Here is a 27869-nt window from a genome sequence, read left to right as displayed (position 1 = left end):
GCATTGTGTTCTATTTTGTTCTATTTACCATTGTTTGATTGTTTTTTCTGTGGAGTCTGCAATTAAACTGAGTTCTAGCAGTTTCAGAAAACAGCTCACTGCTGAGTTCAAGAAAACTGTATGAGTTTGTTCAAAAAAAGTTCACTGCCAAGAGTTGGATCCTGATGTGCTTACTGTAGTTTCTGTACATAGTAAAAGATAGTTTTTGCCCTGAGGAACTTATGGCTTAAGAAAGAACTGACAAAAAGGATAGCAAGGAAGTCATCCTAGTAAACAGTATGATCATATACAAAGACTCATGCTTCTGTTCTGTTAGGAACCTCGTAAACAGAGACATGGTTTTTGTAGGACTTGCATTCTTAAACATACAGGTAGAGAACGAAGTGTACTAGTTTTACTTTACAGAGAGGGAATGACACAAACCAGTGAAACAATTTGTGACACAGGGCACAAAATCGTTGGCGTAGTCGGAACACAGCCCCACTTTAGTGTGTTCCTGTCCTGTACCTTAATCAGAAAATCTTCCTGTCCTTGCAGTTAACTCTTCTGTTTGTTTGCTTGATTTGGAATTTAATATGCCAGTGTTGATTTGGGAACTCTGTGCTGTCCTGACATTATTAGTAGAGATGTGCTTTTAATGTTAAATAAAAATTATATTAAGTAATATGTTATCTAGTCTCAATTAAACTCTGTACTGAGCATTTTTTACTTTATAGCGAGTCCCATTGACTAAGCAGTTACTGAAATGGGAATTCAGTTTGCTGAATATTAAGTCTTCTTTTGTGGACAGTAGTATAGAAATTTGTTATGTAAATTACATTAAATACATTTGTGCACCCTGGGTTTTTAGAACTAGATCAGTGAAAAAATCAGTAGGATTTTAACTGTCTCTTTTCCCCCCTTTCTTTCTATTAGGATTTGACGGGTCTAGAACAAATGCTAATAAATTGTTCTAAGGCTCTCCCTGCCAACATCACTCAGATCCATGTTATTCCTCCTACTCAGGAAGCATATTATGATCCAAATCTGGTAAGGAACACAGATCTTAAAAGATGCTTATTTGCTTTCCTGAGTATGTATCTACTTTACTTTAAAAGCTGTTTTGGTTTCTAGAAGGAAAGTAGTCACAAAAATTATTACTTGTATGTACATGAAGTAAGCGGTACAAAATGAAAATTTTACAGGGTGCTTCCTAACTTACTAACCCTTAATTTTCTTTAAAAGCAGAGAAAAACTGAGATTTAGAATGTTATTATAATTGGTATTTAAAAAGTCATTCTTGTTAAGAAAATTTACTGTTGGAAACAAAAAGACTGTAAGCCCAATACCTCTCTGACTAGAGCTTCCTGATAAGTCTTCATCTGAATTATAACCCATGTATTTGAAAATCACCCTAAAATCCAAAAATCTGTTGTACAGAGATTGCCTGGCCAGTTTTACTGGTGGTTCTTGTCAGAGGAATATCAGATAGCTGTCAAGTGAGTTAGAATTTTTGAGTATTTTACTGAGAATGAAGTTGCAGTGTTTTGCCAAAAAGTAATTTGTATTTTTCATATATTATTTGTAAAATAGGAAATTGTGATGTTTTGCACTAGTATTGTTTTGTTTTTTTCCCTCCACAGCTGATAACAAAACTATAGCTTTTGATTCCAGCAGAGTAAAGTATGCAGGCCTCTCTAGCTGTAATACAAATTTTCTTACAAAATACACCTTTATAGCGCTCTGTAATTTTTAGTAACCTATAATCTAAACAGTGTTTTCTTCCAGCCTCCAGTAACCAAAAACCTAGTGACTAATTGCAAACCTGTGACTGACAGAATTCATAAGGCTTACAAAGACAAAACCAAATACAGGTATGTTGTGGCAGTCCTGTGAAAAGAGATGCTTATTGTTTTAAAGCCATAGGAGGAGGGATAAATACATACATAACCCAAGATTGTATGTGCGTGCTAGCAAGTCTTAGCTCAACCTATTTTAATAGTGGAACTAAAGAAACATACTGTTGTTAACTTACATATGTTTCATTGTGCAGAGTGATGTGCATTTTTTCTTAATTTGTTTACAAGACTAAATACTTTCAATGTTACTTGTGTCATCTTGGGCCATTTCCTAATTTGTGTAGTACAGCAGTAAACCAGAGTATGTTTGCATGGCTAGAGAGTGAGTGCAGTTCAAGAAGCATATAAAGAAGGAAACAGCCTTCCTGTACCTAGAAGTTGTAAATCTACTTCATCCTTCTTCTACTGAAGCTTAAAAAAGGAAAAGAACAGAAAAAGCATTTTAGTCTTAACTACCTTGTACCTTTCCTGTGAGATGGAGGAGTGACAGTGGCATGAGCTTTTTAAGTAGAGGAGGTTCTCAGGTGAGACTTGAAGAAGCCTTCAGGGTGCTTTCTTATATTAAGAGAAGTGAAAAATATAAATGTGGTATCTACCACTAGTAAGACTGTTAACCTCAACTCAAATGATCATATTTCATTTTCTTTCTCTTAAAATTCAGATCTATGATTGATAGTTGGTTATTAATAAATCTTCAGAAAAGTGGTTCTGTTCAAGAGCATTAGCTGAAAAGCTTAAATGTATTGATAGAAAGAAAATGGCAAATTTTAATGAAGGTTGGCCAGTCAGATTAGAAGTGTTTCTCAATAATGTTATATAAAGGATTGATACTTATTGAACCATACTTTAGGCTGTTTTAATGTATAAATATTATTTCAACAATAAGGTTTGAAATCATGGGAGAAGAGGAAATTGCCTTCAAAATGATTCGCACAAATGTTTCTCACGTAGTTGGTCAGCTGGATGACATACGAAAAAATCCCAGGTATCCTGTTTCATGATTTGTGTGAGGCTGAGATGGTTTTAATTTTCTGATTTGACTTTTTAAACTTTTTCTGCATTTAAAAGATAATTTATTGTCATGGTATTTAAAAGATAACTTATTGTCATGTAAGATCATGTAAAACTGTGTGTTACAGAGTAAGACAAATTTGAACAAAAAGTACTTCTGATTTTTTCTGTTTGACTGAAGCTGACTTCTCTCTCTGTTATAGCAGAGGTTATCTCAATACTTTGTTACATATTTATTGATTTAAAATCTTTGAAAACATAGAAACTTCAGCTATTTTAGAAGCTTTCATTTTTGCCATTCTAGAGAGCATACAGTTTATATTGCAGACAATTCTATTTTAAAGGAAGAACTTTTTGACCTGCTTTATGCAGGTATTTTTTACTAGGAATTAGGTGTGGATTATTTTGTTACTAAATCAGTTTTGCATATTCATTGTGCTTTCAAGCTCTTTTACTACATGGAAAGAATCTTGCTTTTGTCTTCAGAAAACCAGAGTTTTCTGCCAGTTTAATGAATTTGGATGCAAGAAGAGGTCTGACAAGTGTCAAAAGGCAGAGCAAAGAGGTACCTTGGGCCAGGGAAAGTGAATCCTCCTCTTTTGGTCACAGAAAGCTGTTGGGTAATCTCAGCTGCCTGTAAAGCTATAGCATAATTCATATTTGTAGATAAAGAGTAGATTTCTACTTTTCTCTCAACACTGTACTACTTTTGCTGGGTTATTTATTCAGAAAGGGAAATACTAGTCTTGAGACATTTTACAGCTGAAGGTGATTTGCATCTATTGCTATTCCTTTCAAAGATACCTTCTGGCCACATAACTCCTGCATTCCAGTTGCCACAATGACCAATTAAAAGAAATGTAGGCAGTGTTCTAGCTTATCCTTCTGCTTTCTTTTCCTTCTCTATTTCTTTGTCTACTGGCTACAAGTTGGATTTTTTTAGAGGTAGAGGCGATTTCAAGTCTGCTTAGGCTCAGAGAGGCATGAGTAACGTAAGTTTCTCACCTTCAGTGTTCACAAAGTGAGGAGTTGATTACCTGGGCTCTATTGCTGCCAAGTACAGTGCAGTACTGTAGTCATCTTGTTAACAAAGGAGAGCTGGCACAGTTATGTAGGCATGCCGTTTCCTTCTCTTTGCTATGTTTTCTATGTTTTCCTTGCATACAAACCAATAATTATAACCAGTCTCTAAAAGCAGGTTTTTAGTGCCTGTCTTGGAATGAACTAAAAGTGTCAGTCACTTACTGATCCCCCAGAAATGTTTGGCAGCCCCCTTAAGGCAAAGTGAGCATTAATTGTCTAGGCATTAATTCTGGAATATCCAAAGGAGTGTCATGTTTGGTTTCTTTTGGATGAATTTAAACAGTCTTTCCATTAGAAATGGGCTAATATCCTCATCAGTCTCATACTTTACTCTGTGTAGCAACCCCTCAGTCTGTAACCTGTATATTTTTTTGATGAAGCCTAACAGGAATATACACTCTAGGAATACAGCTACTGCATTCCCAAGGCTAATGAGCTGCCAGTCCAAGGGATGAGGTCAGGGATAGTCCAGAGTAAACTCCTAAAATGCTTAGAGTGTAGCCATGATTGCCATAACCAGCTGCTTTGCATAGTATTACTTGATACAGGAGATACAGCTTGCTCGTTTTTAAAGAGGCATATTTTTTCTTCTCGGATGTAACAATTTGAATGTCTGGTTATCCCCTGCACATAATTGTCTAGAGCAAGGTTGCCAGTTATGCCAGATGCAGTACGTTGCCATTCAGTGCTAATTCCCTGTGTGGGATCATGTACAGGCTCCAGAGTTCTGCTTATTTCCAGATTCCTGTAGAAGTCTGAACTTTGCTCCTTGAAAGAGCACACCATACTATAGAGAATACAGTTGACCAGAACTGCTTATTCACAAAGGTTAGCAGTGACAAGGCATATATCACCAGATACGATTTCTGCCTCTGGGGAAAATGTAGGGGTCTTGTATCTCACAATATAAATAAAGCACACAGCCTTGCCCAAACGTGGGAACGGGAATTTTTCTTGTCAAGCACCAGGCCAGAATGGCCAAGAGTACATACTAGTTTAGAACACTACCTGCTGCTTTAGTTTCAGTTATTTACAGTAACTTAATTCCATGTTTCATACATGAGAAATAGCCCTCTGCAGGAGCCGTTATTGGAAGCATGCTTATTATTATTAGTGATTTCTATGTAAATTCTATCCAGATTGTTGTTCTTTGTATTGTGATTGGTTATACAAGTCTAGCTTTGGGTCTGTGATTTGGCAGACCAATTTATATCATGTTCTCAGTAAATCAAAGCCTAGGGACCAAGCTTTGTCCTCTCTTACACAAATCTAATATAGATTTTATGTTGATTTTCTCTAAAGAATTCAGCATGCATTCCAAAATATTAATAATTAAGTATATTTTCCTCCTACAGTAGAGCTCATTTTGTTATTTAAGGGACTTTACTCATGATAATTCAAAAGTATAAAAATCCTTACCCAGATTGTAATGCTCTGTGCAATGGGCTCTGGGATGGTGCAAACTCTAGTGCCCATTAGATGGCAGCATTATATAACTAGAAATGTGGCTCGTCACTGGATTCTTCTGAGGTTTTGACTTGCTGTCAATCCTAATGCTCCTAGAATTAAAATAAAATTAATTTAAAATAATACAACAACAAAAAAAATCTTTTTGGTTTTAAAATAATATGATTTCAATTTTGTTTTAAAGGATTATGTTTGTGTTATTGATTTGGCAATACTGTTGCTATATTATCAAGGAAATAGTCTAACAGCGTCATCTTGTTTCCTAGAAAATTTGTTTGCCTAAATGACAATATTGATCATAATCATAAGGATGCACAAACAGTGAAAGCAGTGCTTAGGGATTTTTATGAGTCGATGTTTCCCATCCCTTCCCAATTTGAACTGCCAAGAGAATATCGGAATCGTTTCCTTCACATGCATGAACTCCAAGAATGGTACGTTCCACCTTTTGAAGTTACTGTAGTGCAGTAATATATAATCACCTAAAATACTGCTAACAAGCTGGTTTTCCCTCAGTATTGTCATGAAAGAGTTAACTGTGAAAATAGCATAGTGAGATGTGAATGGACTAAAATAAGAGGTCTGCAGGATTTGGGTTTTTCCAGTGCTTAAATAGTCATCAATGTTTTATCAATTGGTCCTAACCTACTGCAAGCAAAAGCTGTTGGTTTTTTATTTTTTTAAATTTTATTTTATTTTTAAATAAAACAGGAACTCTTTCTTTAAATGCAAAAAACCCCCAAAACATTGTTATTTCTTACTAAGTGATTTTTTTTTTTCAATCTGTCACATAACAATAACCATCTGGATAAAAATCAGAAAAGATGTGTGTGTCACATTGTTACATAATATGTGAAGTTTTTGTCTATGCTTATCTCTTATCATTTTATAAATAACAACTGAAGAAATTGGAGTAGCTGATTTGAGAAGACAAGCAAAACTTTGACAGATACAGTGACAAAAATGACACAAGACTAATATAAGTAAACCTCTTGCTGATCAGCAAACCATGAAAAATAGCTGTAAATAAGAAAATAGAAAACATTAGAGGAACTGTAGAAGGAATCAGAAGGATTGTAGATGTAACTATAGTGTTACAAGCCCTGCTGTAGTAGTGGCAGAGGGAGCTTAGGGATTTTTATGAGTCAATGTTTCCCATCCCTTCCCAATTTGAACTGCCAAGAGAATATCGGAATCGTTTCCTTCATATGCATGAACTCCAAGAATGGTATGTTCCACCTTAGTTAATGGGCAAACCTATTTCAGCAGTTAGCTTTAGAAATTTGGGCTGGAGGAGTAGACACAGTGTTGGCTCCCTTTTAGAGACTCTCCATCAAGACTTTTGTAGCTTCAAAAAGACACTTTATTTTGACTTGTTTGTAGCCAAAGATGATTCTACCACAGTGTGTTAAGGCTGTAAAGTAATGGTGGAAATCCAAGTATTTTCAGAATCACAGGACAGCCCAGGTTAGCAGGGACCTTGAAAGATCATCTGGTCCAACATTTTATGGGAAAAGGTGCCTAGATGAGACTGTCTTTTGCCAGCTCTCAAAAGTCCTGGCTGCAGGTATATAACTGTAGTACATAAGGGAATTGCAGTTTGGTCAGAAAGGACTTAGTGTGACTGCAAAACCATAGTTGCCACAAGTAGATGTGGCACTTGGAGATGCAATTTAGGTGTCGACTTGGCAGTGTGAGCTTGCTTAACAGTTGGACTTGATCTTTGAGATCTTTTCTAGCCTAAAAGATTTTGTGATCTAGCACCCTGAGCAGTCATATCTTGGAAACTTCCAGTGGTGTGGACTCCACCCTGTCTCTGGGGAGACTGCTCCAGAAATTATTGTTTTGACTGTAAAAAAGATTTCCTTATATCAGGAAATACCTTATACCTCTCCCAGTCCAACTTATAGCTGTTGCCCCTTGTCCTCTCTATGTGGTTCTTTGTGAAGAGAGAGCCTCCTTTTAGTCAGCCTTTAGGAACTGGAAAAATCTTTCTTTGCCTGTTTCTTGGAAACTCTTTAAATATTTGCATTTATGATGTATAAAGCTGTTTTTCTGTTTCCTTCTTTCTTTGTCCAGGAGGGCATATAGAGACAAGCTCAAATTCTGGACCCATTGTGTTCTAGTAGCACTTATTGTATTTACAGTCATCTCATTTTTTGCTGAACAGGTAAAGTTAATGTCTTCTTATCAAACCTGTATAACACTTAACAGATTTTGGAATCCTCAGGATTCCGCACTGGATGGATTTTTTAAATAGGTTTTGAAGAATAGCTAGGATTTTCCCTTCATAAAAGAAGTAAAGATGTTACATGACTCATGATTAGGTTGCTTTAATTTTTAAGTCACCATGTTGAGATTCCTTGAAAAGAGAGTCATATGGGGAGAAGGAGAGTGGCACCTTCTCAGGGGACAGTGAAGTTCATCACCAGTGTGCTAAATTTGAATGCTCAAATTCAGTCATTGTTTTTGAAATTCTTGGTCTGTTAACATGGATATTGGTAGAAGAATATATTAAGTTAAGAGGAAGGAAAATTAGTCCAGAAGAGGATCTTAAATTACTTAAAGACCTTATCAAAATCTCTTCCCCAAGTAATTGCAAGGACTCCTACTGAATTCTAGAGGTTTTGAATCTGACTTAACAGGAAAAGCTTGACTTCTCCACACTTAAAATGGCTTTCTTGAACATGATTACTCCTACTAAACTCAGAGGGAGTCAATGGAACAAATCATATGGGTAATTCTTTGCAGGTTGGGGCCTTAAGTAACACTTTCCGTGGTCTGATGAAGAGGGTGTAATTCTTGAAAGGTTGGCTTTTGATTATTATTTTTTCCTACCTGTAACTTTTTGCATGACTCTTTCCCTTGATTTTCAGCCTTTTTTATTAGAAAACTCCATTAGTAACTTGGTTTTGGAAGGGGATACTGAACTCAGTGGTACAATTAGGAATTAAATACCATTTTAAGATGCCAGCTTTGTGCTGATCTTTTAAAAACAGACTGTAGTCTGGTGTTAATTTAAATACACAAATTATCTTTTAAATAATCAGAATAAAGGCATGGTGTATTTTTCACTTTCTGCTTGTATTCCGATTCTTGAGAAGTCTAGTGGAAGTGTGCCCATCTACTAGATGAACTGGAGTAAAAAATGCCTTTCTGGTATAATCAGAAAAAAAAAGTACAGTACTGAGTATTTACCATGAGTGGTATAGATTTGATAGTTTCTAGAATGAAAACCTGACCAGCTGTGGACCTTTAGCCCAGCAGAGAACTACATATTGTATTTTTTTCTCTTCTCAGCTAATTGCACTTAAACGAAAGATTTTTCCAAGGAGAAGGATCCAAAAAGAAGTTGGTCATGAACAAATCAAAGTGTAGAAGAGCTTTATTTTGGAGATCAGTCTACCTCAAGCTGTGATTAAGCATTTTAAATGTCTTTCATAAGGGTCTTTTCTGGTTTGCTGTTAAACTCATATGATATGAAGAAAAAAAATCATGCACCTACATTCAAATCTCTGCAATACTCTTAATGATATAAAAGCTGCTGGAGCTGTGACAATGCAAAATAACAACAACAAATAATTGCAGAACACCTGTACATAGGCAGTTTTCAACAGATCTTACTTTACAATTCTTAGTTCATGGCAATGTTATCCTTTTTTATAAAAAGGGTTACCTAAACAAATGTAACTGCATTTATTGCAGTGGATGTTGCCAACTAGATAAAATGTTGGAAGGAAAAGTTGTTTGGGATCAGCTTAAGAAGTCCTTGATCTTGCATTCCAAAGCATTTTGCAAATTTCTGTCATTGCTGCTTTTTTTAGCCCTCAGGAGAAAATTGAGAATTATGTAACTTGTCATTTAAATTTAGAATATGTTTATAGATGTTGACATTCTTTAAAGCACAGTGACAATTCCTCTCCCTATTTGTAGTGTATAATTGCGATTTCAAAGACAAGGTATGCTACTAAAAATTACACTGTAACAACATCTAATGGTTTATTTGAAAGATATAAAATTATCGGTGATTGATGGAGAGACGGGAAGACTGATTCATGATCAGAATTTGATTTTACTCAGGTTTTCCAAGAACTTATATACCATTTCAGTAAGGTTAATAATTTCTACTACAATAATTAGGTTAAAAGATCATACAAGCAACTCATGCATTTAACAACATCTTCATCGTAGGGGGTTGATTGAATCTTCTCCCTTAAGCAGATTTCTAATCCCATTTTCTCATAAGCTCAAAGTTCTGTTTGTCCTCGCAATGGCATCCTAGTCACCAGACTAGATACGCTAATTAAGTCTGTCTCACTCTCGGTCTCGTGTATTCCCACATAAAATATCTGGTGTATTATAGTCCAAAGAATACACAAAGAAATGGTATTATTTCCTGGCTTGATTAAAAAGAGAGGGTTGTAATAAAAATGATCAAGGTAAAATATTTTATAAGTGTTGTAAACAAAAAGGCAAAAGTGCCTCTATATGAATGAGTAACAAACTGTTTCAAAGTAGAAAAGTACGGGGAGCAGTGTTTCACTTCATAAAACAATATTTGTACTGACTTAAAAAACTGTGGTGTTTTTAAATTTAACAGGGTTTGGCCCTGTATTTTGCTGAGATATCGGAGTAGTGTGGTTTTATGTGGGAAAGGGTACTGAACCTTTTCAAGCAGATATTTTGGTGGTGTATCTTCACTTAATTGTATTAGCAGTATTCAAAAGGCATTAATTTTTTGTAATCGGATGATGTACAAAATATATGTGCATATGTATTGTAAGATACTTGGCTTGCTTTGAAATTAATTAAAACGTGATGAAAGTTTTGTCTTCTGTTTCTCTTTCAAAGTCAATGAAAGCTCACACATTTTCGTAAATTAGCTGGGAATCTGTATAAATCTTTATGTCAAAAGTTCTCGTTTTTTTCCGTTAAAACCTTCCAGCTTTAATAATTCAATAATAATTGGAAGCACGGCTCCGTTCTCAGAGTGGAACGAAGCTTTTGAGTAGCTTGAGGATCCCGCAGGCCGTTTCCCTGCCGCGCCCGTTCCCGCCTTTTCCCGGCGGCGGGAGGCGCTTAGGCGGCAGCGCGGGACGAGCGTGAGGGCTGTCCGGGGCCGCGGGCCTTTGGGGCCGGCGGGATTCCCTCTGATGCAACGGGAGGAGCCCTGTCCCTGCCGCCTGTGAGTCCCGTCAGAGTGCAGCTCAGGGCCCAAGTCTCCCTTGCTTCTCTGAGGTGGGTCCCCACGGTGAAAAGTCCCACACAGGAAATTCACACAAGCACCGGTTTGTTTAATATCTTTCTGGGGCACGGTGGAAAAAAAGAGGTGAGTTTCTATAAAAATCACTGTTAAAATACATAGCTGTGGATTGAAGACGCTCAGATCGGCTAAAACAGGTACCTACACATGAGGGATAGGCAGGGGCTGTGTGGGCTTGTGAGGTGGCAGGAGTGTTTTACAACAGGCTGAGGAGGACTGAGAAGTTCTTTGTAAACTGATTTTTAGTACAGACACAAAGAAAAGTGTCCGTATGTCTGAAAAAACAGATGCTTGCAGTTCAAAGTTAAAGTGACTTGGCAGCACAGGGACAGGCACAGCCAAACACTGTGGACCAGCATCTCCTCCTTTATATCATACCCTCAACAATCAGTAGTCAAAAAGCAGATTAAGTCTTGACCATTTTCTCTCATTTGAGGATAATTCTACTGCAAGGGCTTTTGATTTTCCAGTCAATAAAGATACTTGTTTTTCAAGACACTTGTAAAATCCAAAATTCTTCATACTAGAGAAGATAGAGAAACCTCAGAAAAAGCTCGATATTAAAAAGCACTGCTCTTTCCTTAGCATAGTGTGGCCATGTTTGTACAGATCCATGGAATTTGGGATTAAAAAACATTTTCACAGCTATTGACAAATAACTAAAATTTAAAAAAAAAAAAAAAAAAAAAAAAAAAAAAAAAAAAAAAAAAAAAATCACCAAACCAAACCAGAAATAGGAAACTGAGGTGTGTGAAAGAGTTGACAATGTTGGGGGCACGTCACAGTACTTCTCAGTTTTCAAGTGTGAGCTTAATTTTCAGATCTGTCTCTGCCCTGGATAATAGAAAACCTACTGATATTTCTGGCTGTGTTGGATTGTGTCTAGAATGAGAGGTTTACTAAAATAAATGAATAATTTTTTAAGAGGATAGTCTGTGTAAAAATGTTTGCTAGTGTAGAAATGGCATTACTTACATTTCAGAATGTAGAGGTATAGAAGCTATAAAAAAAGATAAATCAGAACCTGGAAGTTGCCTAGGACTTTAAAAAACAGCATAAGCTTATGTGTATTTGTCTTTTCAGTGTGGGATGACATGTAGAATCACATTGTTCTCTGTGGTTTATAATTTCTCTATTTTGGACAGTAGAATACTGGCACAGTCTTTGGGAAAAGCAGTACTGGATATGACAAAATGTGTAATAAACCTTATGGAAGCTAAGCTGGCAGACATTTTAAGAAAATGGATAATTTATCTTTTTTTTCCAGCAGAATCAAGTATGTTCCTAATATCCCTGGCATTTTGCTAGCATGTTCTTAAAAGCATCACTGATGGGCAGTGCTGTGGAATACCTCAAAACTAAACCTTTGACTGCTTGCATATCTTTCTTTACAGGTGCAAACTGTTGAAGACCCATAATAGGTCCATGTAAGCATGAAAACATATTTATTTTCAATTTATTGTGAGGGAAGTTATTTCACAAATACAATATACTGTTCCAGTAGGAAAAGATTTCACCATGGCACCATCGGGAAGAAAGCATGGAGGAAAAGCTGGTAAACCAGCACAGGAAGATCAGACCATACCAGCTTACGACTTTGAGGAGGAAAGAAAAGAACTGAGTGGATCAGAGGAAGATATTAGAGAAGGTGCTTATATTACTTTTTTAACACATTTGTAAAATGGGAAGATTTTCACGTTTATGACTATGAATAGAAGGGAAGAACTTCTGAGTCAACCAGAGACTAATAATATAAATAGCTATTTGTAGTTTTGCTTTTTAAAGGTACAGAATTACAGTACCTATTTTACAGTAAAATTCAGATGAGACTTCATAATTTTTAGCTTTCTGATGGTTGCTATACTGCGAGTTGGAAGTAATGGACAGTTCGTAGTAGTGGACAGAGAAAGTAAAACTGTTTGGGACCAGGGTAGAGAATTCAAAGCAGTGCCAGCTCCAATCTGGCCTTTCAGAGTAATTCACCACCATCTGTCAACTCCAGACTGAAAGTTATAGGAGCTGCCTGTGTAACTGATGGCAACTGACCATGAGACATGATCAGGGAAATGGCATTACAGAAAAGTAATTACATTTTTAAAATGTATTTTTGTAAATATTTCTGTAATCCCTATTATTAAGGTGAAACACCAGTAATGGACAAGCATGGAAAGAAAAGACCTCTCATGACTACTCATGTTCCAGATGATGTGGGGTAAGGCTAGATGTTTGGGGCCTTTTCCAAAATAAGCAGGTCTTAAATAGGTACCAACTTCAGTTATTCACTACGCTTATTTTTGCTTTGTTTGGGTGATAGATAATACAGTAGTTGTAGGTAAAAAAAGAAAATGTACCATGTTAAAATACTGCAATTTTAATACTACAATTCTTCAGTTTCTTGTAGATACTTCTTTAACATGTAGAAAAATTTTATATATTTGTGTGTTCTTACAAATTTTTGTTTCTTTTAAAAGATTATTTGTTTTGTTCTAGATTGTTGGTAGTTTCATTAAATTCCATTAATTTTTTTCTTCTCATTTTAGTTGTTTGAAGATATTACTAATACTATAAATGATCCAAATACAGCATGAAAAAGAAATTCTTTTTACAGATAAATTTTATAAAATTTAATATTCATGGGCAGAGTAAATGTAATATAGAAGTATATGCTGAAATAGTTTTCAAGCAAAAAATAGTTTTCAACTTATATCTGTTAAGTTGAAAACACTGTTTTTACTGTATTGTAACACTGCCTTGCACACTGGTGTTATCATCTTAAAGATGCTGTAAAAACAACCCTGATATTATTTGCCTTGGATATTTTTACTGTGCTAGTCATGCTGACTGAGATGGACTTGTTTTCATTTGGTGTTCCAAATAGCCTTTTTGTTTTCTTTGTTATAGAGAATAATTAATTTTATTTACTGACGGCCATCACTCAAGACCCTTTTAAATGCCTAATAGTGCCTCTTTACTGGAGAGTAAGCTAATAGATTCTAGTTGGTGGTGGTTTGGTTTTTTTTTTTGTTTGTTTGTTTGTTTTTGTTTTTTTTTAAGAGCAGATTAGTCTGAAGAAAAACCCCTTTCACAGGAGGAGAAAAGGAATATAATTATCTTATGGCAGTGGCAGTTCTGTCAATGCTTAAGAGTAATAGGCATGTAAATAAAATTAAATTTTAAGCATATTCAACAGGTCTTACTCTGAAATCAGAAAATGGGCAAATAAAAATTTGAAACACTTTTTTGTAGGGGTGAAGTACAGAATATGTTGGAGAGATTTGGAGGTAAGTACATTTATATTCTAATAAATAAAAAAAAAGTTGCAGAGTTGAAAGTAGTCACTTACCATAACTAACTTTCAAGATTTACATAAAATGACCAGTTTTTGTAGGATTTTTCAGCATTTCTGAATAAAGCCAGTTTTCAGGGAAAAAAAAGGTTACAGCTAAGGACAGCAAAGGGAAAGAAGAGGAGGGAATAATTGCATATTAACGAGTCACAGTTTGTAAGTGTAGATAATTACAAAGGAAAAGGGAAAGATGCATGAGTGCTTTGTATAATCAATTCCAATTTTACAATGAATTTAAGATGTAGTAAATATATCGTAGAGAACAGGGACAAGAACAGTTTACTTTTGGTCTCATTTAACTTTTTGTTACACTGATATAAAGGATACTGGGGATGGCAGGACTTGAGTGAGAAATAAGGGGAAGATGGAAGAAGGGAAAATTAATGGATCAGAGAGAGGATGCTGTCTGCACAAAATAGTGGGTTTGGCATTAGCAGAGGCAGATGCCTCAGCAAATTAGAGGTTTGCTCTGAAATCTGCAGCAAGAAGAAAATTACTGTATTAATCTCAAGCTATGACTTGATAAATCTCCAAATGTAAATTGAAGTGAAACAAACACAGTAACTTACATTAATACTTAAAAAGTACTGTGTCCCTGAAGTATAAAAATAGTTACTCATTTATTCAGTATGTTCACAGGGATAGTAACCACATACTAACCTTAATTTATTTCTGAAATTCAAGAAATTTGCATATGACTCTGAAACAGGTGTTGGTTAGGGCATGTGAGGGGGCATAAGGAAGCAGTGTTCACACCAGTGCCACCAGCAGGCTGAGGGACACTCACCACATCAGTTCACAGGAGCTTTTTGTTGCTAGAAGACACCTCATTTGCTTCTCCAAAGTGTAACTGATCAGCCTTTTTAATACATGGCACAATGTATCCGGTATGCCTAATTTCTAAATATTCTTTGACTTTCAGCTGACATTAACAAGGCTCTCTTAGCTAAGAGGAAACGATTAGAAATGTATACAAAAGCCTCACTCAAAACCAGTAACCAGAAGATTGAACACGTTTGGAAAACGCAGCAGGAGCAAAGGTGACCTTTACTCTTGGTTTTAAGCCTGTGGAAACTAGGTTCCCTTCTGGGTCACAGGATGGATAGTTGGTCTGTCACCTTGCAATAGCAAGTACTGTGTCTAATGTTAAATATCTGCTCAGGACTTCTGCTGCCTCCCATTGCATCCACTTTGTTAATCTGACAGTAATAGTTAAGCACATTCTCTTTTGAATAGACAAATGTAAGATTTGGAACTCTGAAAGCAAGGTACATTAAAGAGGGGGGCTTACCTTTATCTTTATGGAAAGTGACCTTTGATGTTATTTATGTATTTTAAAACAATGCGGGGGGAGGGGGGGGGGGGATGGGTCCCACTTTGGAATTTTCTGTTTCTACTTAAAAACTGAAAAATCTTCAGTAAAACTTTATTACCATTCCAGTTAAGAAAGTAAGTAATTTTCACCTTGCTTAACATTCCTTTCACCTCTTAAGGCATATTTAATTACTACATCTGATACCAGAGATAGAGCAAAGTGAAAAAGGAGACAGTTAAAAACTAAAGTCAGGAATACTTGTAACTGTCTTGGTGTTGTTCTGCGTTTATTTGCATCTGAAATTTGTATGAAGAGAATTTTAAGAAATGAGCTTATCAGTTTTGCATCATAAACCCCTTGTGTTAAAGCAAGCATCTGTAACTGGATTAGAAAAACATGGTAAATCTCAGAAAACCTGACACTGTTAGGAAGAATTGTTACAATTTCTTTTTAACCAGTATTTTATGGGAGTGCTGTCTATAGATGTATTCCACATGTGTGTATATGCGTTATGAATACATATGTATATGTATATGTATATGAATACAGTGTGTGTATGTGCGTTCAGTTTTTCAAAACATACAGTATTTAAATGGAGTCAGATGTCAAAATAGCCTATTTCTTCATCTATGCCAGCTTTTACTCTATTCCATGGTTATGTTGAACCTTAGCTTTCCTTGTAATTCCCTGTAGCATTTGTCGTACTTACAAATAGTGTCTGTTTATAGGCAGAAGCTCAACAATGAGTTCTCCCAGCAGTTCCTGACTTTATTTCAGCAATGGGATGTAGATGTGCAAAAGGCAGAGGAGCAGGAAGAAAAACTAGCGGTGAGTTTCCAGCATGGCTGGCAGGAGTTTCACGGTATTTTCCACAAGGGGGGAATACTGTTGTTTTGATACTCAAGAAATGTAAAAACACTTTATGTAGTTTAAACATATGATTGTTTAAGTTTGGGAAGAGGGATGCATTTATAAACTTGGAATAAAGTTTATAAACACTATTAAGTGATGCCGTAAGCCATCATACAGATTGAGAAAAGCACAGACGATTTAAGGAGAAGAAAGACGTGCTGTTTCTGTCCATTCATAGTCTTTGGGTTCAGGGAACAATGGAATAAAGGAAAGTAGTTGTCTTTTAGCATACACTGCTTAAAATATGCCTGTATATAGTAAATGTAAGAGAATTTGATCACTGAAAGAGGATAGGAGCTATACAATGGAATGTAATCATGTGTTGTTGCTGTGTTTGTACTTCCAGCACATTTGCAAATTTTGCTTTTCCCTAGGTAGCATATTCCTCTGGGATACCCAAAGAAGCTGTGAGGCATAGCAATTCTCATGGGATTTTACAGGGATCATTTAGGTTGCAAGAGACCTCAGGAGGTGACTTGGGGCTTTATCCAGTCTTCAGTCTTACTTTTGTTAATAACAGCCGGGGTGACTTCTCCAGGCAGAGATCCCCATTACAAGGCACAGTTTTCCAATGAAGGCAGAATTTCTGATTCTGAAAAATTACACTGGTGTGTTGTCCAAGCACTCTGGTTAGCAACTGATGCAATTATGTTTTTCTTTTGCTTGTGCTTCAGAATATGCTTCGTCAGCAACAAAAAGTTTTTCAACAGGCAAGAATAGTTCAAAGTCAGAGACTGAAAACCATTAAGCAACTCTATGAGCAATTCTTAAAGGTAAATCTTTTTCTTGTCAGGTAGCTGATCCTTATCACATCACTTAAGAAAGCTGTATTAATTCACTGTTTTAAGTTATTTGGTATTTCTTTAACAAAGTAACTAACATACTAGACAGCAAGAAAAAAAAAACCTGTTTTGAGTACAACCGCACAAAAATTTTACTTTTTTAGTTAAAGGCGTTCTTCACAAGAGAGAATCTTCTGTGCCTTAATCATCTTCATGACCCTTTGCTGGGCTCTATCTTGTATGTCCGTGTCTCCCTTGTACTCAGGAGTCTGAACTGGATCCAGCACTCCAGGTGTGGCTTCACCAGCTGTGTGGCCCCTAGTATATGGGACAGATTCAAGTCTGTCAGTTTCTGACAAATCTTAATTGCAGTCCAAGTAATTTCCTAGCTGGTTTTGAAATTTCAGTTATGATAAGCTTGGTGTTTGGTTTGGGTTTTTTTCAAGCCTAGTAGTTGATAAAAATGATCTGAAATGGAGCAACTCTTAGTTTAAAATAGTCAGAATTTACTGAGTATATTACAGAAGCATTAATAAATATCAGCCATTTTAAAAAAAGGCCAAAAATGTTTTCATCAAAGAGGAAAAACTGAACAGAAGGTCAAGTATTACTTTGATTTTTCTCCTCAAAGAAGATCAAAAGAAGTCAAGCCTCAAATAAGCTTAAATAAATACAAATTAATGAAAATGCAACTAGACATATACACAGAGGTAAGTGTAATTGTATGTAAAAAAGGGAAGATAACCAGGGAGTTTTATTTAGCTTATTTGGGGAGAATTGTGCAAAGAAACATACTGGGATTTATACTTCCCACTTCGATTCCCACAAGCTTGTCATAATATTGAACCCCTAGAATTCCTGACAGATGTTTCTTCAATCTCCTCTTATAGAACTTTTATCCTAATTGAAATGCAGAATTAAGTAGCTGAGACCTCAGAGGCTGACTGCAGGATTCTATTTTCCTCTCTGGGTACATACTGTTTAAATAGGAATGTAGACTGGAGTATGAAGTCCTGTATGATTCCTCTGCCAAGTTTGTGACAAACTCATCAATTATCTGTGATCACTGTAAAAATTAAATTGTAGTATGAGTAATGATTTGGTTGGTTAGTTGCTTTAAATGAATGCCTTGACATTGCGGAGTTCAGAATTATTATTATCCTTAACTTCAGAGCATGGAAGAGCTGGAGAAGAGCAATGAAAATCTTCTGGCTGGTGCCCAAAATGAACTTCGCAAGGAAATGGCAATGTTGCAGAAGAAGATTATGATGGACACTGTAAGTATCAGATCCATGAAGTTAATTAAATGCAAAAATAGAACATCCAATTAGAAGTCATTTGACATTCATTTAATTCAAAGGAATCATATTGATACAGCATTTGTTCAGCATTATCTCCTTTTCTTGTGACAGCAACAGCAGGAGATGGCAACTGTTCGCAAGTCTCTTCAATCTATGTTATTCTGATGGCTCAGTGGAAGAGCAGCTCGTACCTAAGTAGCATGATACAAGTACAGCCATTAGAAGGATGTTGAGATTTAAATCTTTCAAGGTTCCTATTAAACTCTTTCCTGGATTGTTCTAATCTTGTCTGTTAATGTTGTAAGAACATACCTTAGTAAACTTTTATTACTGGGGGGTAGTATGGACCCCAAACCATTCACTGTCTGTTCAGCTGATTTTTAAAAATTTCATATCAACTTCCAAAATTTCATACCAACTTTGGGCTGTTTAAATTGTTTCACTTTTTCTAATACAAAAATTTAACAAGGGAAAGAATTAATGTAACATGCATTACCCTAATTTTACATAATAACTTGAGGCCTTTAGGTACACTGTGCAAATAGAAGCATTTCTAACAAGCTGAAGATCTTCAGTTTCAACATTCAGTCTGCTGATATATTTGCTGTTATAAAAATTCACAGGGTATGACATAGCTCAGATAGAATTTTTAATTATTTATTTTTAATTACGTGTATTACGGTAAATTACAGTACATTTTGTTAATTCTTTTGTTAATCCAGAGATTGTACTATCTTTGTATTAGTAAGAGATTTATAAACTGCTGTGATTTGTCCAGAAACTGTGGGTTTAGTTAAATGATGAGCTTAATGTATCAGCTCAAGTAACAATAATTAAACATTATGCATTTTGGGGTCTACTTTTTGTAGAACCATTGCTGGAAGAAATTTACCTCACTTATTTGGTACAGGCTGTTACAAGCCTTTGAGACGGAATATAACTTTTTGCAATTCTAAATGACTAGCAATTTAGGGAGGCCTGAGTTTTAAAGGTAAAGCATTTATCTTTCATGTACCTCATTACAGTAAATAAGTATAAACTAAATTGGCTTAATGTGCATGCAGTTTGTTTTTGTAGAAAACCATTACACCTGAATATCTACTTTTAAAAATTAGGTAGTTTGCAACATATTTAATGCTTTTAATACATCAGTAGATAAAACAAAAACTATCTCCACACACATAATGTGATGCTTTCACAACAATGTATTTCAAAACTATATTTTTCTTCTCAGCCTACTAGCATTTTTTAGGTCAGAGTCAAGTCATTTGATGATGCTTCTGCAGGTCTGGAAACCAGCTTAATAATGGCCAACTTGCAGTAACTTCAGCTGTTTGGCTGTAATGAGTATGGAACTTCTTGATCTGCCTCTGCTAAGGATTCAGGACAAAAGCAAACATGGAAGTCACACTGCTACACTGATGCATGAGGTGATATGGGCCTCTCATGGGTAACTAGTAACAATGCTGATTTGTAATTACTGAGTCTTGGCCTTCTAAGGACAATTATGAAATAGGTGACAGGTTCTGCTTCAGATCTTCAATACGTTATTTGTTAGCATTACCCCCTGGTTCTGGTTTAATTGTTAGTATTGAGTCATGGTTCTGGTTTTCTGGGTGATTTCTGCATTAGTTTCCTGTTATCCACTACTTCAATCATATCCTCAAAACTATTTCTACCTTGTATGCCAGGACACAGTTTTGACCATTGTAGAGAACTGACTCATTTTACTCTAAACATATTGCCTGTGCCTTTTCATCAGGCTAAATTCATGTGTAGATGCAGTGTCATTTCCAGCCTCAAACAGGAGTAGTAGGATTCATTCTGAATTGATATTAATCACTTTGAGTTGTAGTTCTTTGGCAGTAACTGATACAGTTATCCCTCAAAAGGATCATTATTTTCTTAAGCAGGAAGGTGGTCGATGCTATTTTATTCCCTCCAGACAACACATCACCTTAAAAGTTCCTTGAATGCCGCAGGAAGTATTTTTGAATTAATAAGCAGGTTGGAAGCTGCAGTGGTAGTATTTTTAAAACAAACCATGGCATTCTTTATTGTAACAGTCCTCTTGGACATATTGTGGTGCCCAGTTCTTAAAGGAAGAGAAAGGCTGATATTGAGCCTGAGTTCCTGTTTTGGAGAGGTTTACATTATGGTTCAGTTTTGTGCTCTTTTGTTTGGATAAAGTACAATGGTAGCTATGAGATAATAGGATCAATTGTAAGGTAAATGAACACAGCGATAGCAAAAACACCACAGAGGCAATTACAGGTGGGCTGCAGTGCTGGAGCTACAGGCATTGAAGTTTATCAATGACTTTTGTCCTTCACTTGCATAGGCTTACAGATACAAGTTAGGGTGCCTAAAGTTAAGAGTCCTGTCCTTACACAGCTACCTGTAGTCTAGATAAGGGTGAAGCACAATGAGACTAACCTGACTAGACCACAAAGCCAGAAACCAGCCTTGAAAGAAAAAGTGCAAGCTAAAGTTTTATGTAGTAGCAGTAGGTCATGTACTTAGAGAATGCATGAATTCTAAAGGCACTCATAATGGTACTTTGAAGCAGAAGAAAATTTTCCTGAGCTGTACCTCCTTTATCTACTGATCTAACAGCTTGTTCCTTAGAAGTGCCAGAAGAGATTGAGTGATTTTTACCTCATGGCTGCCTCATTTTACCAGTCTTAATAATGCAGGATTGAATTCATTGGTATATCTGACAACCACTTCAGAGCAGTTCCAGCATAACTTTAGAAACTAATGCAACAAGATTAGACAATTGGGTTAGGGAAATAAGAAATTCCTCTTCAAATTCTGGTTGGTAGCACCTTGGTTTGCATCTAAATTCACCAGAAGAGAAGTACCGAATTAAAGTTACCTAACAGGAAATGGCAACATTTTCAAATGTAGTATTTGTGGTCTGAAACACAGGGAAATACGTACTCATTCAAAAGTACAACAGCATCTGCACAATGTTGTATCTACTAATTCTAACACCTGGTAATATCTGGAACACAGTAACTTTCTCATAAAACTGTTTTCTTCAAAAGCTTAATCTGTCTTCCCAAAAAACAGGCTGCTTCATTCCCCTAACTGCTTCTTCTCTTGTCCTTGACCTATTTAATCAGTCATTATGGTTTTGAACCTGCTCAGGAGCTTGATGAGATGAAATTCTGAAGACATGTATATGAAGATGAGCAGCAATCTGTACGCACACACCACTGGCATATCTCAGCATATCAAACAAGGATATGAACTTAAAAAGAACAAAACAGAACAGGTTAAAAAATACGGGTTTTTTTAATTGTCCCTACTATAAATATGCTATACTTTAATCAGAATTTATGCAAGTGACAAGCGTAACATACATACATCATTGTAACATACAGCTACACAGTGTATGTTAGAATTAAACATATAGTGTAGTTTAGAATTAAAAACAAAACCATCACAAAACCCCAACAGCACTAAACACAAGATCTGATAAAAAAAAGTTCATCCACAGTTCACAGAAGGACTTCAAAACACCTACATGAACTAAAGCATAATTTCAGGAGAGATTTATAGATTTACTTTCACATCTCTGTTCTGAGGAAAGCAAGCCAGTCAGCTCCCAAAAACATACTTACATGGCAGTCCCTCTGCAGTAACAGCAGAAATGTGAGCAAGTCAGAATTGGCAGAGCAGGGACAATTCTCTATCCATTCCTTAAAGCAGAGTTCAAACAAGAAGTATTAAACACTTACCAATGCTATCCAGAGAACAATATATTCATCAATGAAACTGTTGAAGTACTGGTCCAAAAACAGAAGTCCTGGCCCAATAAATGCTGAATCCTGAAGACAAATTTCACTTTTTGTCATGTGAGCCACCTATGTTTAAAAAAACATAAATTAAAAAGTACATCCCTTCAAGATTAGTGTAACTACCAGCAAACAGGCATCACATCCTTGCCCAACAATGTCCTCTTGCAAGTTACATCTATACCTGTGCATTTCAGCTATCAGCAGGGGTTCCCCACTGTCTAGTTTTCCTGCACTGTATTCAAACTGTTAAGACTATGCAAGTGTATTACTGAAAACAAACACTATCCACTTGAAATGTTGTTTTCAAGTCTAACTTAAGAATTTTGGCTTTCCCTGGCAAAAAACTAACTAGGAAGCAGACCTTTTCTTAGGTGGCAACACTGGTTCTCACTGTTTAGTAAGAAAATCTGTAGAATACCTGTTTTCTTGTGTTCTTGTGTTTGAAAAGTATCATCCTTGGAGAAAAAAAAAGGCATCTGGCTGGATTACTGATGTTAGCAAGTATGTAGTAAGGCAACTTTTTTTAATCCATTGAGGAGTGTTTTATGTACAAAAAAGGCAAAGACCAAAGACAGAATAGAGAGAGAAAAGTTTCTTCATTTTAATGATCACAGTAAATTCTTATTTCGGATAATTAAATGAGAAGTCACAGCATTGTTAGTAAGGCTAAAGAGACCCTAGTTAGGATGTTAATGACATTTAACATCCTAACTGGGATGTTAAATGCATTATAGATGATTTCATAAATGATTATTAAATGCAGTAAGTGCATTTCTAGAAGTTAAAAAAACCTGAAAGTCCTAACCAGTCTATTTAGTGGCAAATACGTGTTTGTATCAGTGTCACATATAATCTCTCTGGGGAACTTTGAGTCTAGTTCAGTGTCTTAATCACAATGAATCTGGTAATACAGTAGCAAAGAAAAATGGGAAAACAGTGCCCCCTGATCCAGTAAGTGTTAAGCCAAGAACCAGTTTTTAGTTTTAGGAGGTTTAGGACTGACTTACCACCAACTTCTGTGAGATTTTGGCATTCACAAGCCCAAATGTCAAGACATACAGGCAAGAATGTTTTTCAAACAGCTGAGTTGTAGACTTTTTATAAATTGTAATGGCCAGTGTGATAAGCAGTCCAATGTGCAGGCCAGGTGAAAGAACACTTGTTCCCTAAGATATAAAAGGGTAGAAAAATTGTCATAAAATTCAGTCACACCGTAAAGTCCAATTTTTATACATATTGCAAATCCCACTAAACAAAACCAGAGTTGTCCAAACTTGTCAAAATCCATTAGCATTATGCCACTGCTCTTAGTAACTTTGCAGTGACCACTAATCCATTTTTAGAGAAAATTCACTGCTGCTTCCCATGACAGAAGAAATCCAGTAACAGGCAGAGAGAAGACAGATAATGAACTTTGCTTTAGCCATCTAACACTCACACGCCTATCTGCTTAAATGCTTCAACAAATAAAACCCTTATGGATCATTTGAAACACAATAAATTATGGGCATAAATGATTCAAACTCCATTTGGATTTTTAGAATAACTTACTGCTATTGTAGATCCATTCTTTCCAACCCCTCCTCCAAAGATGACACAGAAGTAATTGAAAAAAGAAAGTGCTGTTCCACACAGGATGCCAATAACTGCAAAGAACTTCAGTTCTAAGTCCAGCAAAGGGACCTTAGGAGAACACAAAAGAAACCAAAACAAAAAAAGAAAAAACAAACCACAACAAAACAAGAGAAGTATATTAAAAGCTAAGAACACACTATCTTTTTAAAGAAGTGATTAAAGCAGTGCTCTTACCTACTAAACAAATGTTTTATTTGAACCTTCACTTTCCTGGGAACAAGCTCAGGACAACAGTGTTTAAAATTTCTTTCATTAGTAAGGAAACAACAAGTATCTTTTCTAATGCTTAAACTCCACTACTGAGTACTTAAGTTGTGTTCTTGAAATCCAGCTAAATCTTATTCTGCTCCTCTGTCGTGGTTTGAAAAGTAAAACGAGTGAGAGGCTCCAAGTCAGAAATATAATTTAATAAGAAGAAAGGTAAAAATGTATAAAATAAAATAAAATAAAATAAATGCAGTAACACAAAGGACCACTGACAGAGTTTGAATACAACCTGAGCATGATGGTGGAAGCAGTCCAGATGAGGTGGTCTTCCTGAGGCAGTGATCCTGTAGAAAAGGTATGGTAGCTCTGGTCCTCTGGGAATCCAGTAGGTAAGGGCTGCTTGTACTGTTCCAAATCCCAGATTATATCCAGGTGAGAATGCTTGGCTCCTCCCCCTGGGTGGAGCATCTCACAATGGGATGATGAGTTGTGAAGTGGGTCCTTGATGGCCCATTAAACAGAGATAACTCCTGAAGGGAGTTATCTGTGAGTCATGGGCAAGGCGCTGATTGGCCATTTGGTTTCAACAGTTCATAAAGATGGTGATAGAATAAATACTTTGTGTACATCCTACACTACAACCCAGGACACAATCCACCCCTTATTCTATTACCATCTACATCATATTCAAATTAATACATTCTTATAAAGATATGCATACAAATAGAGAATAAAACGTTACACACTGTTCTCACTTAAAATTAAGTCTCCCTGTGGTACACAACAGGTTTCCCCATCTTTCTACATTACCCACCAAGTGTGATCAGGTCCATGAGCAAAGACAATCCTATGGATGGGTCTGCCTTTTCCTGAGGTGGGATTAATCCAAACAGTCTTCCCTAAAATGCCTTTCATATGTACTGCAGGGACTTTATCTCCATCCACTGTGTGCAAGGGTTCAGACTGGGCAGGACCACCTCGATTGATAGACCCTCGGGTGTTGACCATCCAAGTAGCTTTGGCTAAGTTCATTTCCCAATTCTTGAAGGTTCCCCCGCCAAGTGCCTTCAGGGCAGTCTTTTAGTAGTCCATTGCACCGTTCAACTTTTCCAGCAGCTGGTGCGTGATAAGGAATGTGATATATCCATTCAATACCATGTTCTCTAGCCCAGGTGTTTATAAGGCTGTTTTTGAAATGGGTCCCATTGTCCGACTCAATTCTCTCAGGGGTGCCGTGTCTCTACAGGACTTGTTTTTCCAGGCCCAGGATGGTGTTCCGGGCAGTGGCATGAGGCACAGGGTAGGTTTCCAGCCATCCAGTGGTGGCTTCCACCATGGTCAGCACGTAGCGCTTTCTTTGGCGGGTTTGGGGAAGGGTGATGTAGTCAATTTGCCAGGCTTCCCCATACCTGTACTTCAGCCATCGTCCACCATACCACAGAGGCTTCACTCGCTTGGCCTGTTTAATTGCAGCGCAGGTCTCACAGTTGTGGATGACCTGTGAGATGCTGTCCATAGTAAGGTCCACCCCTCAGTCACGAGCCCATCGGTATGTTGCATCTCTTCCTTGATGACCAGAGGCATCATAGGCCCAACGAGCTAGGAACAGTTCTCCCTTGTGCTGCCAGTCCAGATCCACCTGTGATACTTTCACCTTGGCAGCTTTGTCCACCTGCTCATTGTTGTGATGCTCCTCATTAGCCCAGCTCTTGGGTACGTGCGCATCCACATGTCAAACCTTCACGGTCGGTCTCTACTCAGGCAGCGATGTCCTGCCAAATGTCAGCGGCCCAGATGGGTTTTCCTCTGCACTGCCAGTTGGCCTTTTTCCAGCGATTCAGCCATCCCCACAGAGCATTAGCTACCATCCATGAGTCAGTGTAGAGATAGAGCCTCGGCCATTTCTCTTGTTCAGCAATATCTAAAGCCAGCTGGACAGCTTTAAGCTCTGCAACCTGACTCGATCCACCTTGTCCCTCGGTAGCCTGTGCAACTTGTTGTGTGGGGCTCCAAATTGCAGCTTTCCATTTCCGGTTAGCGCCTACAATTCGGCAGGAGCCATCGGTGAAGAGAGCGTATCGTCTTTCAGTCTCCGGTAGCTCATTATATGGTGGGGCTTCTTCGGTACGTGTTACTTGCTTTTCTTCTTCTTCAGACAATAATCCAAAAGTCTCACCTTCTGGCCAGTTTGTTATAACTTCCAGAATCCCAGGGCGATTTTGGGTTTCCAATACGGGCGCACTGTGTAATGAGAGCAATCCATTTGCTCCTTGTGGTGTCAGTGGCGTTATGTGTGGAGGGAATCGTTCCCTTAAACATCTACCCCAGCACTGGTAATTGGGGTGCCAGAAGCAGCTGTGTTTCAGTGCCAATCACTTCTGAGGCAGCTTGAACTCCTTCATAGACGGCCAAGATCTCCTTCTCTGTGGGAGTGTAGATGGCTTCGGAGCCTCTGTAACTTTGGCTCCAGAATCCCAATGGTTGGCCTCAAGTCTCCCCAGGCACCTTCTGCCACAGGCTCCAGGACAGACCATGGCTCCTGGCTGCAGAGTAAAGCCCGTTCTTCACATCTGGTCCCGTCCTGACTGGGCCAAGGGCTACTGCGTGAGCAGTCTCTTGTTTGATCTGAACAAAGGCTTGTTGCTGTTCAGGGCCCCAGTGGAAATCGTTCTTCTTGCGGGTAACGAGATAGAGAGGGCTCACGATCTGACTGTACTCAGGAATGTGCATCCTCCAGAAGCCTATGGCACCTAGGAAAGCTTGTGTTTCCTTCTTGTTGGTAGGTGGGGACATGGCAGTGATCTTGTTTATTATCTCTGTGGGGATTTGGCGACGTCCATCTTGCCACTTGACCCCCAGGAACTGGATTTCTTGAGCCGGTCCCTTAACCTTACTTCATTTAATGGCAAAACCAGCTTTCAACAGAATTTGAATAATCTTCTCTCCTTTCTCGAAGACCTCCCCTGGGGTGTTCCCCCATATGACGATGTCTTCAATGTACTGCAGATGTTCCGGAGCCTCACCCTTCTCTAGCGCAGCCTGGATCAGCCCATGGCAGATGGTGGGGCTGTGTTTCCACCCCTGGGGCAGTCGGTTCCAGGTGTACTGCACGCCCCTCCAGGTGAAAGCAAACTGGGGCCTGCACTGTACTGCCAAAGGAATGGAGAAGAAGGCATTGGCAATGTCAATGGTCGCATACCATTTTGCTGCCTTGGACTCCAGCTCGTACTGAAGCTCTAACATGTCTGGCACGGCAGTGCTCAGTGGTGGCATGACTTCATTCAGGCCACGGTAATCCACTGTCAGTCTCCATTCTCCACTGGACTTATGCACGGGCCATATTGGGCTGTTGAAAGGTGAATGAGTCTTACTGACCACCCCTTGGCTCTCCAGTTTACGAATCATCTCATGTATGGGAATCATAGAGTCTCTGTCAGTGCAGTATTGGCAGCGGTGTACTGTTGCTGTGGCAGTTGGTACCTGTTTTTCTTCGACTCTCAGCAGTCCCACAGCAGAGGGGTCATCTGAGAGACCAGGCAAAGTATTCAACTGTCTGATGTTTTCTTTCTCAACTGCGGCTATCCCAAAAGCCCAACGATATCCTTTCGGGTCTTTGAAATATCCATTCCTGAGATAGTCTATGCCAAGAATGCATGGGGCCTCTGGGCCAGTTGCAATGGGGTGTTTTTGCCACTCGTTCCCAGTTAAACTCACTTCAGCCTCTAATACAGTCAGTTCCTGGGACCCTCCTGTCACCCCAGATATAGAGATGGATTCTGTTCCTACATATCTTGATGGCATCATGGTACATTGGGCCCCAGTGTCAACCAACGCCGTATATTCTTGTGGGTCAGAAGTGCCAGGCCATCGGATCCACACAGTCCAGTAGATCCAATTGTCCCT

At 37.7% G+C, this 27869-nt stretch overlaps 3 protein-coding genes across 10 annotated transcripts in view; 2 read left to right on the top strand and 1 right to left on the bottom strand.

The window, feature by feature from the left end:
* GNPTAB (N-acetylglucosamine-1-phosphate transferase subunits alpha and beta) overlaps positions 1 to 10227 on the top strand; it is a 39857-nt gene extending 29630 nt beyond the window's left edge. The window contains exons 16-22 of one of the 4 annotated variants that reach the window (XM_083860338.1): positions 916 to 1029; positions 1768 to 1853; positions 2725 to 2823; positions 5666 to 5833; positions 7479 to 7569; positions 8151 to 8208; positions 8700 to 10227. In XM_083860338.1, coding sequence (XP_083716464.1) covers positions 916 to 1029; positions 1768 to 1853; positions 2725 to 2823; positions 5666 to 5833; positions 7479 to 7569; positions 8151 to 8198 — 606 coding nt within the window. In that variant the 3' untranslated portion in view covers positions 8199 to 8208; positions 8700 to 10227. Of the gene's footprint in view, positions 1 to 915; positions 1030 to 1767; positions 1854 to 2724; positions 2824 to 3295; positions 5358 to 5665; positions 5834 to 7478; positions 7570 to 8150; positions 8209 to 8699 lie in introns of those variants that run through there. The other 3 variants (XM_083860337.1, XM_083860339.1, XM_083860340.1) reach the window with 3 other exon arrangements.
* Positions 5468 to 27869, bottom strand: part of CHPT1 (choline phosphotransferase 1) — a gene marked incomplete at its 5' end in the record, with an annotated part of 40597 nt that continues 18195 nt past the window's right edge. Inside the window, 5 exons of one of the 4 annotated variants that reach the window (XM_083860343.1) lie at positions 5468 to 5491; positions 21464 to 21574; positions 22065 to 22190; positions 23132 to 23290; positions 23676 to 23807. In XM_083860343.1, coding sequence (XP_083716469.1) covers positions 5483 to 5491; positions 21464 to 21574; positions 22065 to 22190; positions 23132 to 23290; positions 23676 to 23807 — 537 coding nt within the window. In that variant the 3' untranslated portion in view covers positions 5468 to 5482. Of the gene's footprint in view, positions 5492 to 17302; positions 17336 to 18350; positions 18510 to 21463; positions 21575 to 22064; positions 22191 to 23131; positions 23291 to 23675; positions 23808 to 27869 lie in introns of those variants that run through there. The other 3 variants (XM_083860342.1, XM_083860341.1, XM_083860344.1) reach the window with 3 other exon arrangements.
* SYCP3 (synaptonemal complex protein 3) lies at positions 10340 to 18675 on the top strand. Of its 2 annotated transcripts, none has more exons than XM_083860346.1 (8): positions 10340 to 12310; positions 12802 to 12874; positions 13909 to 13943; positions 14931 to 15048; positions 16052 to 16151; positions 16910 to 17008; positions 18190 to 18294; positions 18430 to 18675. In XM_083860346.1, the coding sequence occupies exons 1-8, from the start codon at positions 12181 to 12183 to the stop codon at positions 18481 to 18483; spliced, it is 714 nt and encodes a 237-aa protein (XP_083716472.1). In that variant the 5' UTR covers positions 10340 to 12180; the 3' UTR covers positions 18484 to 18675. The 2 variants fall into 2 exon arrangements, with proteins under 2 accessions (XP_083716472.1, XP_083716471.1); XM_083860345.1 differs by having other exon boundaries at positions 12077 to 12089; positions 12164 to 12310; positions 18190 to 18675.

Source organism: Zosterops lateralis, assembly GCF_965231275.1.
Source record: "Zosterops lateralis genome assembly, chromosome: 4".
In the NCBI taxonomy this organism is placed as follows: Eukaryota; Metazoa; Chordata; class Aves; order Passeriformes; family Zosteropidae; genus Zosterops; species Zosterops lateralis.
This window is presented reverse-complemented; position numbering and strand designations above follow the sequence as displayed.